This window comes from Candoia aspera, chromosome 4 (assembly GCF_035149785.1).
Source record: "Candoia aspera isolate rCanAsp1 chromosome 4, rCanAsp1.hap2, whole genome shotgun sequence".
Classification (NCBI taxonomy): domain Eukaryota; kingdom Metazoa; phylum Chordata; class Lepidosauria; order Squamata; family Boidae; genus Candoia; species Candoia aspera.
Window position 1 is genome coordinate 56,296,245 of NC_086156.1, and position 19,770 is coordinate 56,316,014.

Genomic DNA, 19,770 nt, shown 5'->3' on the forward strand with positions numbered 1-19,770 from the left:
CTAGTACTTTCCTTTCAGTGCTATTGCCTCCTCCAGTTCACTTAGGAACAGGGCCGCAATTGGCAGGGGGGCAAGCGGGGCATGTGCCCCGGGCACCATGCTGGGGGGGCACCAAAATGGGCATGGAATCCATGTTTGCCCCGGGTGACACAGACCCTAGTTGCGGCCCTGCTTAGGCATCAACACTTTTGTACCTTCTTCAAACTCTTAATTGCAGCACTTTTCCATATGCCATTGAGCTGAAAAATTCCTAACGAACTTTTCTGCCTGTCAGGACTGCTCTGAGCAGGTCCCATTTGCTCCATCTTTCATACATGTTCATTCATGTAAATAGTGGCATGTGAGAGCCAGTTTGGTCTAGTGGCTAAGGTTCTAGTCCATGAGAGTTCTAGTCCCGCCTTAGGCATGAAAGCTGGCTGGGTGACCTTGGGCCAGTCACTCTCTCAGCCCAACTTGGTGCAATGTAGACTAGCCTCCTCGTGGTGCACCCCGGGCAACGTGACTTGTCACAGCTAAATCGTCTACACATCTGGCTGCTGGACCTCACAAGGATTTCCCAGCAAGAAAAAGTAGCATGAACACTGAACTGCTGTGCCATACAATTAAAAAAATAATAATAATGGCATGAGACATGTATTAAGTACTAATTAAACTTATTGGCATTATACGGTAGTGACAATATACTGAAATTAATATACTAATATCTGATACATTAATCAATGTGGTTATATGTGGTTAACATACTCTGACATTTTCCCTCTCTTGATACCTCTATATACTGTATAATAGTATCACATAGATTAATAAGATCATATCAGCCCATAAGACTAAGATATGAATGCCTTACTTTCACATACATAATGCATGCATGCATACATATATTATTGTAATGAACAAAACTATGACTTCATACCTAGCCACAGAGCAATATTTTTTAAAAAATGTGGCAGAGGACGACCAACTTACGCTCAATGAATTGTTTACTCTCTTGGGCTAGTTCAATTAGGAAACTTAATAACATTTGGACAATATGTCACAAACGTCTTAATGAACTTACTGCAAATAACATTATTCAGGAAGCTCAAAAGCTGAAGAAACTAAATGGGCCAAACTACCTTATAAAAAGGATTTTATTTAAGCGTCTTACAGAACTGTTGATAAAGAGGAATTTGATATAAATGGAGATTTCCATTTAAACTTGTATTACAGAAACCACAAGGAATAGAAACAATGTACGCTATTCAGGGTATGAATAAAATGTTGGCAGATTTGAACAAGATTTCTCCTGATGCTGGTACAAGGAAAGACTTAGAGATTAGGCCAAGCAGATTCAGCTGCAAAATGAAGATCAGAGATGAAAGAGGATTCTGACAGAAGCAAGAACAAAAGAGGAAACAAACAATGACACTAATTCCTTAGACTGAATAATTAAAGATTCAGTACAATATTAAAATATTAGTTTGTATTAGGGTTAAGTTACAAGTACATGAGATAAGTAATTTTTAGGAAGAGGGAAACAGACAGTTAATACGGGAAAGGATATGAAAATAAATCTGTAAGATACAGTTGATTTATTAATATAATCATTTAATTTCTTCCCCTCTTAGACCAAAATTTATCAGCCTACAAGAGCATAAGTAAGAACTAATAATTATGACTCAGAGGAATTTACTGTAACAAGAAACACCAAACAGGAGGGTCCCCTTTCCCTTTTATTGTTTAATTAAGTTATCGAAATATTAGTGGTTGCACTATGTACAAATGATCAAATCCAAGGGGTTAATAGAGGCCAATATTATCTACTGAATGACAAAAACTTGCTGAGAATCTACTTTCTGAGCTTGATTTATTTACTTTGATTTATATGCTGCCTTTCATACAGGATTCAAAGTGGCATACATAGCTTTCCTGCCTCCTACTTTTTCCCACAGTGACCCTGGGATAAGAGAAAGTTCCTGGATACTCTTTTCCCACACTGACAGGTATAATCCTCCTGAAAAATGCCTTCCCAGGGGCAAACCAGCTTTTAAACCATTGCTGGTATCCCGTTCCTTGAAGTGGGGCATATTATATGAATACAAATGAATACAAGGTTCATTTATTTGTGTGTACATGGTTAACATCTTTTAAAACAATAACATTCAAAACGGATATAGTTGAGGGGTGAGTAATAGACAAGCATAAGGATAATTCTAAGATCCACAAACAGAGGAAGCATCTTATCTGTACTCTGTATTTGCTCAATTTGTTCTCTGCAAAAAATACAAACAAGAATCCCCATTTTGCTTTCATGGGGCAGCTGGAAGAATAAAACAGTGAAGTGATTGATTTGCAGGTATTCACACAAACAACAACAATGAAAAGCTGCACTAAACCAGAATGATAATTATTTTAAAGTTAAGATGTGTCAAAAACCGTAAACCTGTGCCCTAGAAAATTTGTCGGGTTTTGCAATTAGTATTCATAATAACAGATCCTTTCTGGCCTCATTTTTAGATGATTTCAGCTCTAAACCATAACAACAGACTGCACAGGAAGAAACCAGTCAAACACCCCTTCTCTATTTTCCAAATTTAGAAGCCATCTGTTTAGATATTTTGACTAAGCAATTGAGAGGATTCAAAGACTAGCAAGATACATTACTGTGCACAAGACACCAATCTCTCTCCAAAAGCAAGCTGGGTAAAGTTGATCTAATTCCTTCATATCAGAAATGATCAAGAATTTGGGAGCACCTTAAAAACTTTCAAGGTCCAGAGGTCAAATCTGCAACCTGCATCAGGTGGTTGCAGATACACATCTTAATAAATGAATGCCTTAGAGATATGCAAATCAGTGATATACAAAATATCATTCAAAAAGGAAATATTACGAGAGACCATGAAAACTGAGCTCACACTGCATATGAGATTAAAGGTATGCTTTCAGAATAGAGAGTAGGGCATCAGTTGTTGCTTTTTATTACATGACGTTCATGTAAATAGATTCTTGCAACACCTAAATCTGACTAGAAGTATTTCACCACAGCTATCAGCTTTACCCAGAAATGCTCAGAAGCATATTTGCAGCACCTGACAAGTGACCTCACCACTGCTATCCTCAGAATGCTCAGTCCTTCCCTTGAGTCAATATCTGACTAATGGATTACAAAAACCCAGCTGGTCCTCTGCTCCCTCATTTTCTTTTGCCATGTTTTCACGCAGAGAAAAAAAAAGTGGCTCCCCCAATTCTTAATTTAAAAACCCTGGGGAAATGGGACAAGGTGCCCCAGCATCACAACAGCAGCATTTTAATAAACCTGATAAAATGGTGGGCAGACTGCATGGTGCCTTGACTTCAGCAAAGAGGAGGCAGGATTAATGAGTTGGGAAGCAGGATGAGGCAAGAATTCCCACAAAGGGGTACTGTCCATCCTGATCTCCAGAGCTTAATCCAATGATGTCATGGACAACAAGGGCAAGGCACCAATGCTTCCTGATTTGTATAGATTATGAGTTCAGTATTCCACTTCATCAGTTTTACGGAGCTCTTCTGCAGCCGAAATGATTAACTTCTGGCTTAACTGGCTCTGGCATTAACACTGCAAAGGCACACTGCATTAACACTGGAGCTGTGGGGTGCATTGCCAATGTTTCACTGATTGAACAGTTGAACTCAAGATGCTGTAGTGCCTTGCTACTATTTCGCTAGACTCCTTAATCTGTGAAAAGAACTGTTTTTTTTTTCTTGCTAAAAAACAAGGCTAGTGATAAAGGTAAGAATGGTGGAGAGGGCCCCAGTAGGATGCTGATTTCTACATTTTCCCATTGCTTGAAGATGACAATGGCAATGGTTATTACATTCATGTGGCTCTGTGAAAAGGCTTCAGAAGTGGGGGGGGGGCAGTGAAGCCAGTCACTGTGAAAGTTCTCCATTTAATTAAGTGTGCAATTCAATCTTCAGAGAAGCCTTGAATTTTAAGAATCAGAGCCCCAACAGCTTTTTTTGTTTCTTCCACCATTCTAGTTTTTTTTGCATCTCTACCCCAACCCCAGTTAAGTTCTAGAACTATAATGCTTGCACGTTCTTTATGGAATGAAGCTGATACTAAAAACAAACATTGCCAGGTCTTGTATTTTGCTTTCTCTGTGCCCTGCAAGCATGCCTCACATACCCACTATATATTCAAAATGTCTGAAATGTACACATAAAAATGTAAAGTGTAAATGCATCAAACACTTTTATAAACAGTTATATAAATGAGTATTTTGATCAAGAAGACAGAATTGGTTATTTTCTTCCCCTTCTCTGTAGTAGTCTTGGGCTTGTGGCTGCATAATGTGTGAAATAGCCCTAAAAGGTCAAGTCGATAAACTCGTGTGCCATCACAAAACCAGACAGGAAACACACACACACACACACACACACCCTTGTTTTCTTGCCTTTAAGGCCACAGTGAAAGCACAGACAGGGGAAAGCGTGTTTGGATATCTACAGTGTGTATTAAAAGATTTTGTTGCAATCCCCTTTTTCTCATCCTGTATACTTTTTGTACACTATGCTCCCTTCATGAAAGATTTTTAGGCAAATGGAGATCACCCTGAACACACTAATATTCACATATGAAATTTCAATAAGATATTGGTCTGCTTAAATGCAATCCCCAGTACACATGCAGTCTACCTGAACATTCACTCTAAAAGCAGTTGCAGAGTGACTGACAAAGTCAACAAACATTTCCTGTTCTAAATATATCATAATTCTGTCCCTTTACATTCTGTCCCATTTTTTTCTGCCTAATTATTTCAGGCATGGTCAATTTTCTTAACTTAGCCTGGATTTCTGCAAACAGTGCAAAGATATCACATTTTTGCCTAAATTTAAATATGGCCCATTAGCATCCTTACAGAGTTTGTTCATGATAGCTCAATAACGTATGTCAATAATTCAAGTGAAGTGAAGAATATTGCCCCATCCACTAGAGAATACAGGTCAATTAACCTTTGAGTCAAGATTTATGCTTACTTTGCCAACTGTCCTTTACTTGTAACTTTTAAATGACATTTTAAATTTCCTGTGAACCATTCTGCAGATTTTAAAAACAGAATGCAGCACAGGATATCAAAATAAAATAACAAAGAGTGGGATTTGTCATTTGGGGTAAAGACAATATTTTTGTTTTGTTTTCCTGTAGAAAACCTGCAGAGTATGACAGATCTGTCACAATGGATGGATGGGTATGTATGTATGTATGTACACACACACACACACACACACACACTGAGTCTTCCTGTCATGTGCGCCGTTTCAATGTATTTGATGCATCGTAACGTTTCGCATGTCATTAGTTGGATGCGTGTTGCATTTGTCTAGGGAGGATGGGAACGATTATATTTTGACTTTGCTTTGGAATGTGTTTGTGTTATCTACTGCGCTCAAGGTTACTTTCCCAGGCTAGCAGCTCTGACGACTGCTAGCACCTGTGCCGGGCGGGGCTGTTATGAGGGAGGCGGGATACGTTTGAAGCAAGGGTTTAAGTTTGTATTTGGCGCGCTTTTGCTCATTCTCAGCTTTCTCTGTATTTGCTGTTAGTACTCAAATAAATCAGATTTCATTTAGCATCCTCTTGTGAGTCTGAGTATTTGGGGCTGGGGCAATCATTACATAAAGCTGAGAATCTCAGTTCCTAACTCCGCTGGCCCCTGTCCAAGGAAGACAAGCGTCTAACTTGTGAGGGAGAGAGCCCGCGATGACCGAGCCCGAAATCGTGATGATGGAGGAAGGGGAACCGGACTCGACCGTGAGGCCGTCCGGCCGACCGTCCCAAGGAGGGGAGCTGTCCGCCATCAGAGAGGAGGCGAGCTCCGGGTCGGAGAGCGAAGCCGGGGGGCTGAAAACGGCCCCGGAGACCACCGTGAATTCTCCGGGTGAGCTGCTCACCTGGGATGAGACCCGAGGAGATGCCACAGCAGCGGGGGGCCCATCCTGGAGGCAGAGATACCCTTTATCCCCCAACGTGGTGCAGGTGCAGCCAACGGAGGGCTCACCCACTCCGGATCGAATCAGAGTGCTGGAGTCGAAAATGGACTCGTTGGAGGCTATTCTGAAACAGCTGAGCTTGGATGTAACCTCGATGCGAGAGCTCCGGGAAGAATCCAGCCAGAGGCATTCAACCCCTTCCTCCCAGGGGCTGACCCCGGAACGGCGACGGGTGGTGCGGAGGCGCGAAGGGGACCAGTCGGTCCAGATGGAAATCGCAGCAGCGCCCGGGCGATCGCCCCGGGGCCCCGTGGCGCTCCGAGTCAGGGAAGCACCAGCCGCTGCAGCCCCGGTGGTGGGGCGCAGCCCGGCGGGAGGCGGTATGCGAGACTTCCCTGTCAAGTTTGATGGGGACCCGACCAAACTCTCGTTCTTCCTGACTAATGCGAAAGCTTATATGGAAGAATGGGGGGGGGGCTTTCCAATCGGAGAAGGCAAGAATCATCACCATTGCCACCAAACTGAAGGGGAGGGCGGCGGACTGGTATGTCCAGATGTGCCAGTCGGAAGCGCCTGAACTGGAAAATCTCGAGGAGTTCCTCTGGGCGTTGAAGCAGCACTTCGAGGACCCCTTAGCAAAGGAGAGAGCAAAGCGAGCCCTGAAGGAACTCAAGCAGGGGTTCCGATCAGTGGCCGATTATGCTTTGGAGTTTAAAGCGCTAGCTGGGAAGGTGGATGACTGGTCCCAAGCAACCATTATCGAGCTCTTCAAAGATGGCTTGAATACCGAGGTGCTGCGCTGGTCCCTGGGGAGGGACGACCCATACACGTTGTATGAGTGGATCCTGCTAGCAGGAAGGGCTGAACATGCCCAAGAGGTCTTTGCCCAGCGGAAGACCGTCAAGTCGGGGCGGGAGATGAAGCCCAGCCGCACATCGACCACCGGGGGAAAACCGGGACAGCGACCATGGGACGAGGAGCGTGAGAAGCGGTATGCCAAAGGATTGTGCCTGAGATGCGGTAAGGAGGGGCATCGAGTGGCAGCATGCCCGAAGGCAAAGGTGGAGGAACGGCCCGGAAAACCGCCGGCGAAGTCCCCTGCGTTGCCGAGGAAACAGAAAGCTGCGGTGGCTGAGACCGAGGGAGACGATGTGATGTTCTACGAAATTGAAGGGGAGACCGAAATCCCGCAACCGGCGGGAAACGCCAGCCACCTGCTCTAAAGGGCGCCGCTGGGCAGGTGGTAGAAGACGGGCGCGAGCCTCCAGCGGTGAGTGGCACTTACCGCATACTCATGGTGAAACTGAAATTGGGTTCACAAGTCAAGACGGTGGAAGTATGGGCCATGATTGATTCGGGGTGTTCCCGGTGTCTGATGCACCCCGACGTGGTGGCGGCTTTGGCGCTCCCCACTTTTCCCCTACAAAGACCCATCGCATTTACTCAATTGGATGGGTCCATGGCAGGGGGCAAACCGGTCACCCACTTTACAGGGCGGGTAGCCTTGCAACTGGGCAGTCACCAGGAAGGGTTGTCTTTTGTCGTGGCTCCCGTAGGGGGCCCATTGGTGGTGTTGGGGGTACCATGGTTGGTGCAGCAAAACCCCCAAATAAACTGGGTCTACCGGACCATCACATTTAGGGATGGGTTTTATCAAGCGGCAGAGGGGAAGGGTGCCCCAGAGGAGATGGTGGGGGTTGCGGCAGCTGCGACTCCGCCTTACCCGGCCTCTCCTCTGGAGGGCTTGCCGGCCGAGTACAGGATGTTTGCTGATGTATTCGGTGAAAAGGAAGCTGACCAGTTGCCCCCCCATCGAAAGACGGACTGTGCCATAGAACTGCTGCCCAACACTCAATTGCCTAAACCAAAAATTTATTCCATGACGCAAAAAGAACTGACTTTGTTGAGGGAATTTGTGGACAAAAATTTGGCGCGCGGATTCATTGAGCCGGCGAATTCACCCGTGGGGGCGCCGGTTCTTTTTCGCCCAAAAAAGGATGGGACATTGAGACTTTGTACGGATTTCCGCGGATTAAATGCCGTCTCAATTTCCAACAAATATCCCTTGCCATTGATAAAGGACATGTTGTCACATCTGGCCACGGGCAAGATTTTCTCTAAACTGGATTTAAGAGAAGCCTACTATCGTGTACGAATCAAGGAGGGTGATGAGTGGAAAACTGCATTCAATTGCCCGTTGGGAGCCTTCCAGTATAAGGTGTTGCCGTTTGGGTTGGCTGGGGCCCCTGGGGTATTTATGCAATTAATCAATGAAGTTTTGCATGAACATCTGTTTAAAGGTGTACTGGTGTATTTGGATGATGTATTGATTTATACGGAAACCATGAAAGAGCATGTAGCTCTGGTAAAGAAAGTCTTGTGTAAACTCAGATCTGCTGAATTGTATGCAAAGCTATCCAAATGTGCCTTTCATCAGACCCAAATTGACTACTTGGGGTATAGGATTTCTGATAAAGGTATAGAAATGGACCCTGCCAAGGTACAGGCTATCCTGGACTGGGAGAGTCCCCGTACCCGCAGGCAACTTCAAAGTTTCTTGGGGTTCAGCAACTATTACAGATTATTCATAAGGGGGTTCGCTGAGATTGCCTTGCCCCTAACGGACCTGCTTCGAACGAAAGGGGTGGGAGATACTAGGCGAGTCAAGAATCCCGGAGCGTTGTTGAGGTGGACGCCTGCTTGTCAAACGGCGTTTGAGCGGCTGAAAGCAGCTTTCGTCAAAGAGCCCATTTTACAACACCCTGATCCTTCAAAGCCTTTTGTTGTACAGGCTGATGCCTCCGATTATTCTATTGGCGCATTGTTGATGCAAAAAGACGAGGCAGGATGCCTCAAGCCCTGTGCGTATTTGTCCCGCAAGTTCTCCGAAACTGAGAGGCGTTGGCATGTTTGGGAAAAGGAGGCATTTGCAGTGAAAGCTGCATTAGAAGCTTGGCGGCATCTGTTGGAAGGGGCTAATCACCCCTTTGAGGTATGGACTGATCATAAAAACTTGGAGGCACTTAGTACCCCTCGAAAACTGAGCCCTAAACAGGTTCGTTGGGCTCAATTTTTCAACCGATTCAATTTTCAGTTCAAATTTATTCCAGGGAAAAAGAACTTCTTGGCTGATGCCTTGTCAAGGCAACCTCAAGACTCGGGGGCGGCGCCAGATGTGGTGAGCACCCTATGGTCGGCGCCCCAATTGGGCATGCAAGCTGTGACGCGTAGCCAAACGCGCGCGCAACAACCGCCCACCACAAGCGCTGCTCAGCCAAGCTCTTTGTCAATTCCCTCCCAATTGCAACAAAAGTTTTTAAAAGAATTAAAAACGGATACTTGGTTGCTTGCGAATAAAGACAATGTTACTTTTGACAGAGGCTTCGCTTGGAAGTCCGACCGCCTCTACGTTCCTGAAAGCCTCCGAAAAGACGTGTTAACACGTTCACACGATGACAAACTCGCGGGTCACTTCGGGTTTGTAAAAACCTTGCACCTCGTTCGGAGGCAATTCTGGTGGCCCACATTACGTAAAGATGTCAAAGACTACATTGCTTCCTGCACTGTTTGCGCAATGTCCAAGCGCAAGGTGGGCAAGCCCCAGGGGCTGTTGCAGCCGGTAGCAGCCCCCTCTTCCCCTTGGGAAGAAATCTCCATGGATTTTATTGTAGAGCTACCACCCAGCCAACGCAAAACGGTCATTTGGGTGGTCAAAGATTATTTCTCCAAACAAGCCCACTTTATTCCCTGCGTGTCCATTCCGTCAGCGCGTCAATTAGCCCGCCTATTCCTTGTACACGTGTACAGGCTACACGGATGTCCCTCCCGCTTAATTTCTGACAGAGGTACACAATTTACCTCTCAGTTTTGGCGGGCGTTTCTCAAGCTGTTAGGCACGAAGCAAGCCCTCTCCACGGCTTGGCATCCTCAAACGGACGGGGCCACTGAGGCGGTTAACTCCACTCTAGAGCAGTACCTGCGCGCTTTTGTGAATTATCAGCAGGACAATTGGGTAGACCTTCTACCATTTGCTGAAGTGGCTTACAACAATGCAGTGCATCAAAGCACTGGACAGACCCCGTTTCGGGTGGCTCTGGGTAAAGACTTTGTCCCTATCACTGATCTCCCACAACCTCCTGCAGGTGCGGTCACTACAGATGATTGGTCAACACAACTGGCTGACTCTTGGCCAATGATTCAAACTGCATTGGCTGATGCTCAAGCGGATTATAAATTGTATGCTGATCGGAAGCGGGCCCCCCAACCTGCATTCCAAGTGGGGGACTCAGTGTACCTTTCTACCAAGTTTATCAAGTCATCGCAACCTTCCAAGAAACTTGCACCTAAGTTTGTGGGTCCTTTCCCCATTGTAGCTCAGATCAACCCTGTGACTTTTAAACTTGATTTGCCTCATAACCTGAAACGCTTACACCCTGTTTTTCATTGCAGCTTACTCAAACCGACTATTCCTTCTGATCGCTGGCATCGGCAACCTCCACCTCCCACCCCCATCATGATTGATGGTCAGCAACACTTTGAAGTTAAAGAAATTTTGGACTCTAGACGCCTTCGCAATACTTTGCAATATTTAGTTCGTTGGAAGCATTTCCCTCATCCTGAGTGGGTCGCTGCATCAGATGTAGCTTCCCTGGTTCTAGTGGCCCGTTTCCACTCCGCTTATCCCTCGAAACCAGGTCCCTAGGGGTATTTTTGGAGGGCGGTATGTCATGTGCGCCGTTTCAATGTATTTGATGCATCGTAACGTTTCGCATGTCATTAGTTGGATGCGTGTTGCATTTGTCTAGGGAGGATGGGAACGATTATATTTTGACTTTGCTTTGGAATGTGTTTGTGTTATCTACTGCGCTCAAGGTTACTTTCCCAGGCTAGCAGCTCTGACGATTGCTAGCACCTGTGCCGGGCGGGGCTGTTATGAGGGAGGCGGGATACGTTTGAAGCAAGGGTTTAAGTTTGTATTTGGCGCGCTTTTGCTCATTCTCAGCTTTCTCTGTATTTGCTGTTAGTACTCAAATAAATCAGATTTCATTTAGCATCCTCTTGTGAGTCTGAGTATTTGGGGCTGGGGCAATCATTACACTTCCCCACTTTGCTCATTTCTACAGCCGAGAGATGGTAATTCAAAATTCCTACCTCCCTCCGCATCATATGTGACGTTGGATATTGAAAGTCTTGTCTCAGGTCAGGATATGGGGGACTACATTAAGGATAAGCAACCTTTCTTCCCTGGAAAGCTGCATTCCTTCAGGAGCCATTGCTCAAGACCACATGCTGAAGCAAACAGATGGGCAAGGCCAGAGACAAAAGTGGAGGCAGCAGTTTTTATTGTTTCTCTAAGAGACAGATACTCCCCAAATTGGGCAACTTAAAAAACATTTTTTTTAAAAATAATGATAGTTGGATTTACCATGAAGTATCTTTCAGGTCACTGAAAGATGGACCTTATAAATAAGAGCTAATGCCATGTCTTCTAACTAGAAGGTAGGACTTAAAACTTCTTCCTCTCCTCTCCCTACAGTTGCAGCCACTGATTTCAACTGTCTACAGTTCTATTTCTTCACCACATAGTTGAGCATAACAACATCTTTATTCTCTGTAAAGCAGATAATTATGGCTGGGAATTTTAATCAAGTTTTAGACCCCTTGTTAGATCAGAATTTAGACCACCTAAATCTAATTCTTGTATACGGAAAGCATTGCAAACATATACTGTATGTTACAAGTTAACTTAGCTAATACTCGGCCAAAACCAACCAACCAGCCAACCAACCAATGTTTCTTTTCAGTTCCATATCAAAGTTACTGTTTATTATGTGTAGGTTTTTTGGAATCTCAATTTTTGTTGAATTTGTCAGTAATATAATTGCACCACTGCTATGTCAGATTATGCTTCAGTATCAGTATAAGAAATGGGTCAGAGCTATTTTGGAAGACAGCATCATTGAAACACCAGTAATAAAAATAAACTGAACAATAGAAACAGCTACCCAATTTTTTTTCTAGATACATCTTTATTAGAGAATGCATTTCTTTTGTAAAACAGATGCAACCAGATGAATATGTTTGTCTTATAAATAGACAATCTGTGAATTTATTGGTTGTTTGACTGTTTTAAGTCAGGCATATGTGATCCTATTATCGCTTATAGGTTTCCCTTGACATTAAGTCCAGTCGTGTCCGACTCTAGGGGGTGGTGCTCATCTCCGTTTCAAAGCCAAAGAGCCGGTGTTTGTCCATAGACAATTCCATGGTCATGTGGCCGGTATGACTGAACGGAACGCCATTTCCTGCCCGCCGAAGCGGTACCTATTAATCTACTCACATTTGCATGTTTTCGAACTGCTAGGTTGGCAGGAGCTGGGACTAGCAACGGGAGCTCACCTCGTCACATGGATTCGAACCGCCAACCTTCTGATCGGCAAGCTCAGCAGCTCAGTGGTTTAACCTGCAGTGCCACCGCGTCCCATTATTGCTTATAGCCGATAGAAAATTTAAAAAAAGAAAAGAAAAAAAAAGAAAACCTGTCATGAGTAAGGATGGCGAGCAGGGGGCTCCCTTCCAGACTGTTAAGTGCATGCGTAGCACTGAGGAATTGGTGAGCCATTCCAAGAGGCACAGAGTGGGACCGCCTTAACCTGCGGGGTTTATATGGCTGGGTTTTTCCCACGCTTGTTCAGTTTGTTAGGATTACTGTTATGTATTAGCAAATAAACATTAGAGAACAGTTCCCTGTCTCAGAGTGTTTCCTGGGAGTTAGGACAAAACCTGAAAAAAAATTACCATGACCTCTGATAGATATGTAGCATATATCCAACATATCTATTATACATTAGAATGTATCAGATATTATAAGCATATAATATGAATTGCATAGTATATGTATATAATATGTAATAAGATATTACATATTAATACATACCAGATTGTGATTAGTTATTTCTCAGGGTTTTTTTGTTTATTTCTATGTTAATTTAAAACCAGCACAAAGTATTCTAGGAAAAATACTAAACAGAAGATTCACACTAACAATAGCTTTTCACCTGTCCTAATTATTCTGAACCCTTGTGATGGCTGCTATCAGTCCACGTATTCAGTTCTGACACAGCCTATTTTGGACAGTGAGTTCTTGAAAAGTTTAATTTCACAACCCCCTGTTGGGTCTATTATTTATTTATGGATTTGATTTATGGCATTATTTATTTATGGGATGTTATTTATGTATGGCAGTTGCCATTTTTCCCCTTTTTAAAATAAAAATGTTAAATGTTTTCATTAATGTGGTCAACTCCCCATGGAACTGGGGTTATTGGGCAATCAGAAGTAAACACATAGAGACAAATGTATCATCTTAGCTTAACCAATCTCAGATAATTGTTGAGATCATGAAATGGGGTAGGGAGAACCATGTAGTGTGTCCTGAACTCTTAAGGGGAAAAGAGGGCATTGGCGGTGGAATAAAGAAATCTAATCCAAGGGCAATATTGAAAATACTGAAAGCAATAATTTCCTGCCGCATTTCCTCTCCATTTTCCCTTTCAGTGTCAGCATGTTCAGAATGGAAAGTGGTCCCTTCACTTCTACCAGTGAAACTGTCCACATTGCTGCCACTCTTTCCTGCTCAGCAGTGATATAGGTCCTAACTGATGGAGGCAACATACGCAGATCTTTGTCCATAAAGAGGATACTTTTACAACCAAACACATTATTATAGCTGTAAGGTCAGGCCCCAGCATGCCCGGAAACTATTACTGATTTTCATTCTACCTCCTGTCAGCAGAGAAGGAGTTCCACAGTGTGAATGGCTACACTGACAAACACACTTTATAGATTCTAATTTAGCATTTATTGACCATGACGATGCAACTGATAAATGTTCTGACTGTACAGGTTCATCACACACTGTGACCGCAGATGTCCTTTGTATTGTAGCAAAGACATCAAGTGTATTACATGGCATTCTTAAACTGAGCGGCTTGTTCAACAGATGGCAGTATACGTCAAGCAATAGGATTTTGTTTTCCTGAAATGTCTAGGGATAGCAAAAAATGATAATCCAAATGAAGCATCTCATACAATCTATAAAGTATATAGTTAAAATATTAGAAAAAGAACCACTGGAGAGTTATCAATAATTTTGGATTTTATTACTAATTATCCATTGTTAACACCCTAAATACAGTACCTTCTGCCTCTGGAATTATGTACAACGCTCCTAAAATAAAGTGCTGGAACTCATTCATTCATAATTTATTACGGTCTTAGACCAGTACAGAGTGCTGGAACAAATTCAGGAGTTAATAGATGAGAATAGATATTGGCAGAAAAGTTCTTTTGTAATCAAGGATTTTAATGAAAAATGAAAACAAAGAAGACAGAACTAGAAAAGCACCTATGTTCTACAGGACAACATGAAGTGAAAAGCCCCACAAAGACTTTAACAAACTGAACTATCTTCCTAGATTAGACGAAAAATGAACTGAACTCAGTGAAAATACTATAGGGTAAACAGATTTTCTATAGAAAAGAAAAATAAAAGCATGCATATTTTGCTTATGTTCTATTTTTCTTGACCTCTACTTACATATAAAAAGAGGTTTTAATTAAAAAATATTAATACTCTCCTTGACGTTAATAGTAGGATGCAATAGTAGGATGCAATCCTACTAGTAATTAAAGGAAAGAGGAAGATGACAGTGAAATCAGAGGAATTGTTCAGGAACTTTAGCTAATAGGGAAGTACAAGCACTTTTTAATTGGGGTGGTTTTTGATTTAGCTAAAGCCAACAAATGGAAGGCTATCTTTACACAAATATGGCTCTAGATAGTTCAACCATAAAGATTTATTACTGCATAAAATTTTAGGGCTCATGCAGTTTCCAGTTCATTTTCCAGGTCCGTGAAATATGTCCCTGAGAAAGAGTATTATATAGTATACATATTTAACTTTTGTTGGTTAGGTGAGAGGGAAAGGAGTAAATGGGAAATGACAAAGAGAAAGATACTGAGATTTACTTATAGACCATTTAGGAAAACAGTAATTAGGCATGACAAAAATATCCTTGCACTAATGACACAAATTAGGAACAAGGCCATGGCAAACCACTTCCGAAAAACCTTGCCAAGAAAACTGCAGGGACTAGTCCAGGCAGTCTCTGAGAATCAGACACGACTGAACGGATAAAAAAAAATGACACAAATAAATGCGCTAACCAGTTTATCAGTGCAAAAATGCTAACTCCTTCAAGGGAAGAGGAAAAGGTGACCTAATCAGGATGTTTTTTCTCACAACAATGTCTTGCACCGATAATATAGCCTAATCATTTTGTAGAAGCTGTCAGTTACCAAATATGTTGATATATTTTGCATATTAGTCTGCAACTCATTATTTCATATCGTAAACTGCCTTGAGTGTCTTGGTATAAAAGAACAGCAAATCTGGCTGGGGATGGGAAAGCAACTAAGGGGAAAGTCTAATCACCTTCTACTTCTACAGTGCAGTCAGGGTGGACAAGAAAGGGCTTTTTAGATGCCAGAAACTGGAATTCTCCCTTGATTGAGACCAGGATGGGAAGATACCAGGTATGCTGAGACGTTTAATTTCCAGAAAATTTAATAATTCAGTAACAAAAGTTATGGTAATGACCTGTAGGATTAGATTTATGAAGTTCACGGCCTACAACTATAAGAATAGGCCATGCTGCTTATGGGACTTGAAATCCATAATATTTGGAGGGTATCTGTTAGAAACATGAAGTGTCCATTTCACTACCATAGTTGGTAGCTGAAGATCACTCTTCACCAATGTGATGTCCTTAGGTATGTTAGGACTGCAACAACCACGGCTTTAAGGGAAATTCTGGGAGTTGTAGTCCCAGCACCTCCTAAAGACAAAAGATTGAAAAAAGCTGACAAAGACAGAGCATGCTGGTGGGGGAATTCTGGGAGTTGAAGTCCATACATCTTAAAGTTGCCAAGTTTGAAAAATACTGTTCTAGAAGTCTGGCTCATTTAAAAAAAAGCACCTAAGCTACTGGCCATCACAAGACCTTTGATCCTAAATTATACATGTTTCCTATACTGTACATGAGGTGAAGAACAGGGATGTTTTGCTTACCCTGGCATATTGACAGTAATGACAAATAGAATTTGATGGATGAAACTATATTTTAAAAAGGATACAGATCATACAACCGTAACTAATTTCTAAGGTTGAAATTTGAGGTGGGGGGAAGAAAATGAAAGTTTTTATTTGCAAAAGTGAGCAGGATTTGAATGGTCTATCTTGTTTCCCAGAATATGAGGTAATTTGATTTATTGTTGCTGTGAAATAGGCCGATGATTACAAACAGAGCAATACTTTGCAAACAGGACATTTTAATTTGAAGGTAATTGGCAGCCAATTTAAAAGCTACTTTTAAAAAAAATACTGACTTACATCAACAAATCAGCATTTGATTAGCAACTACAATGTGATAATAAAGGCATAATCAAAAGTGGGAAAAATCTTTTGATAATGTGTTAATAAGACCCTTTGACAATGTGCTTTTGCTTTGTGCAATTACTCTCTGATTTTTGTGTGTGTGACTAAAAACACCAGCTTTTCTTCTTCAAATATTAGTTTTACCCAACTTCTCTTATGTAGATGATGTCCAGCTGTTCTACTTTAAAAGTAGGGAATGTCCTTTTGATGACTGTTCATGTTAATGCAGTTAATTAGAAAATTGCCTTACAATCAGAGCTCTTAAATAGAAAGCCAACCTGAACAGATAATAGACAATATAAAGAGCCCTGTGGAATCTAGTCCATTGTAAAGTTTGCAGCAGTATCTGGCTGGATGTTTCTAGCAAGCCAGAAGACAGCCATGAAAGCAACAATTTTCTGCTATCTTCATCATCTTCCTGACATCCACTGGCATTTATATGTACTGTATGTTGCAAAGTAGCATCTTTTTTTGCTTGTATGTTTTGAAGAGTTCACCTAGTTAGAGGAAATTTGTCTTGCTGGGCTAACTCTCTAGAGGAAACATCTGTGCAGAACAGGATAGTATCACTTTCACAATATTTCTTGTTGCTTACTCAGCTGATCCAGCTACTGCAATGTTAAGGACAGAGCAAGGGCAAATCAGAACCCAAATAAGGAGCAGCAAGCACAATTGATCTACTCTGACCTATTAGTCAATAAGGTTTCTTTGCCAAGAATGGCTGGTCTCCTTGACATTGCCTTCTTTGGCCAAAGCAGTAAGATGCTATTGCACTTGAACTCTTTATTTAGAAGCCCTAGTCACCACCTGAAAACCCACAGCTCTCTCAAACATGCCCAGTCCTTAAGTTCAGGTGATCTAGTACAAGGTTCAGAATGGAATAAAAGTTAAGATTATAGATCTTCCTAGTAAAACATGTGGACACCACAGGTCTATGCCACACTGAAGTATATTGTACATCATATTTATGCCATGTTAAAAGAAAGCTATAAACAATTTTCCCTGTAGTGTTATAATGATAGATTATTATCATTATGACACTGCATTTCCATAGTATATACAAAGTGGATGCAAGGATACTTCATAAACCTGTATAACTTTGCTTCAGGTAGCAGCTGTGTACCAATGACATACTGGGTACATTCACACCTAACTATGCAGTCATTACACATGATATCTCACATTTTTCTACATGTAAGTTAATAGTATTTGAAGGAGTCTGAGAGTGCAAACAAAAGGATCAAATGCCCAGATAGTTAAAAGTACTCATAGGCAAGGTTTACTCTCTGGTAACTATGCACATGATTGCAATCTTTCCTACTAAAAGGAGAGGCAAAGAAATTGAAATATTATAGCAACCAACTGATTATTCACTACCAACAAAATATTGCCATGGGTTAATCAAGTACAAGCCAGACATATCTAGTTAGCCTCTTGAACAGAATATTTTATGAATTCTGTCATATAAATCCTTTCCTAATGTTCCACCTCCAGCTGTGGTTATCTCAAGCACTGGAGGTGGAAAGTTCACCTTTGTCTTGCTACTGTTAATATTTCCAGTAAGAAAAAAAGTGTTAATCTCACCTGCAAGCGGCAGCATGGGTGCAACAGGGAAATTCACTAAATTCTTTGGTAATCTTGTGTTTCTATATAGCTCCCCATAATTGCTTTGCATTCATTCTCAAACTGATTTCACAAGTTAAAGCTAATATACTGTAGAAATAGATTAAAAAGCTTTAAATTTATTTATTTATTTATCATATTTTTATTACCGCCCATCTCTCCCACTCGGGGGACCCTGGGCGGTTCACAATAAAACAATTTAAAATTCAATAAAATCATAATAATATAAATAAATATAAATATAAAATATAATAAAGTTCAAGTAACAGCAGATCTAATTCCACCCAAAGGGGCCAAGACCGGTCCCAGCAGGACTAGGGAATCAACCAACCCCAAGAGTGGCTCTTCCTCTCCCCATTCCAAGCATGGTAACAAAACCAGGTGTTCAACCCTTTCCTGATGTCCAGGAGGGAGGGGGCTAACCTCACTTCCAGGGGAAGGGTGTTTGAAAGGGTGGGAGCTGCTGCAGAGAAGGCCCACCTCCTGGACCCCGCCAGATGGAATTCTCTTACAGACGGGGCCCATAGCATGCCCTCTCTACATGACTGGGTGGGCCAGGTTGATGTAATGGGGTTGAGACTGTCCCTTAGGTAAACTGGCCCCATGCCATGTAGGGCTTTAAAGGTGATAACCAACACCTTGAATTGGACCTGGAAACAGACTGGCACCCAATGCAGCTCGTGGAGCAAGGGAGTAATATGTGCTGATCTTGAAGCACCTAAAATCACCCTCATGGCTGCATTCTGGACCAGCTGTAGCTTCCAGATAATTTTCAAGGGTAGCCCAACGTAGAGCACATTACAGTAGTCTATATGGGAGATGACCAGGGCATGAGTGACTGTTCGAAGGGCCTCTGGCTCTGGGAATGGGCGTAACTGGCGCACAACACAAAGTTGCGCAAAGGCCCTTTTGGCCACAACTGCCACCTGCTCTTTGAGCAGGAGTCGTGAGTCCAAGAGGACTCCCACATTATGCACCAGATCTGTCTGGGTCAGTACAACCCCATCCAGAACCAAAGATGGCAAATTCCTAGGAGCCAAAGGGCCATTAACCCACAGCCACTCTATCTTACCAGGGTTCAGCTGAAGCCTGTTGTTCCCTATCCAGACAGCCCCCAGGCACCTGGAAAGGGCAGTCACAGCATCACTTACTTCCCCCGGGATGGAGATGTATAGTTGAGTATCATCAGCATATTGATGATACCTGATCCCGTGGAGACGGATGATCTCACCCAGCAGTTTCATGTAGATGTTAAAAAGGAGCGGAGAGAGTACCGACCCCTGTGGCACCCCACAAAGGAGGGGCCGTGGGCCCGATCTCTCCTCCCCTATTAACACCAATTGGGACCGGCCCTGGAGGAAGGAGGTGAACCAGCGCAAAACTATGCCGCCCACCCCCAACTCCCTGAGCCGACCCAAAAGGATACCACGGTAGCTAGAGCCTCCGCTGGACCAACCAGCAGATCCTCAGGTATAAACCCCAGCTCCCTCTGAAACCCTACCAGGTCCATCAGTTGCCAGGGGTGGACCAATTGAATGGGTCCTGCCTCCCTGCAGAGAGGGGTGGCGTAAGAGAATCTCAAGGTCACCAGGGCGTGATCTGACCATGACAAACGGGACAGATTTAACTCTCCCTTCAGATCACATTGCCACTGCTCTGAGAAGAAAACCAAGTACAGAGTGAGGCCACTG

The 19,770-nt window shown here is 42.9% G+C and overlaps 1 protein-coding gene across 5 annotated transcripts in view; it reads right to left on the minus strand.

Annotated features, from left to right (window-relative positions):
* TPK1 (thiamin pyrophosphokinase 1) overlaps positions 1 to 19,770 on the minus strand; it is a 311,687-nt gene that overhangs the window by 52,529 nt on the left and 239,388 nt on the right. Inside the window, exon 9 of one of the 5 annotated variants that reach the window (XM_063304194.1) lies at positions 1,273 to 1,367. The exons of the other annotated variants lie outside the window; for them this stretch is intronic. Coding sequence (XP_063160264.1) covers positions 1,309 to 1,367 — 59 coding nt within the window. The 3' untranslated portion in view covers positions 1,273 to 1,308. Of the gene's footprint in view, positions 1 to 1,272; positions 1,368 to 19,770 lie in introns of those variants that run through there. 5 annotated transcript variants of the gene reach the window in all.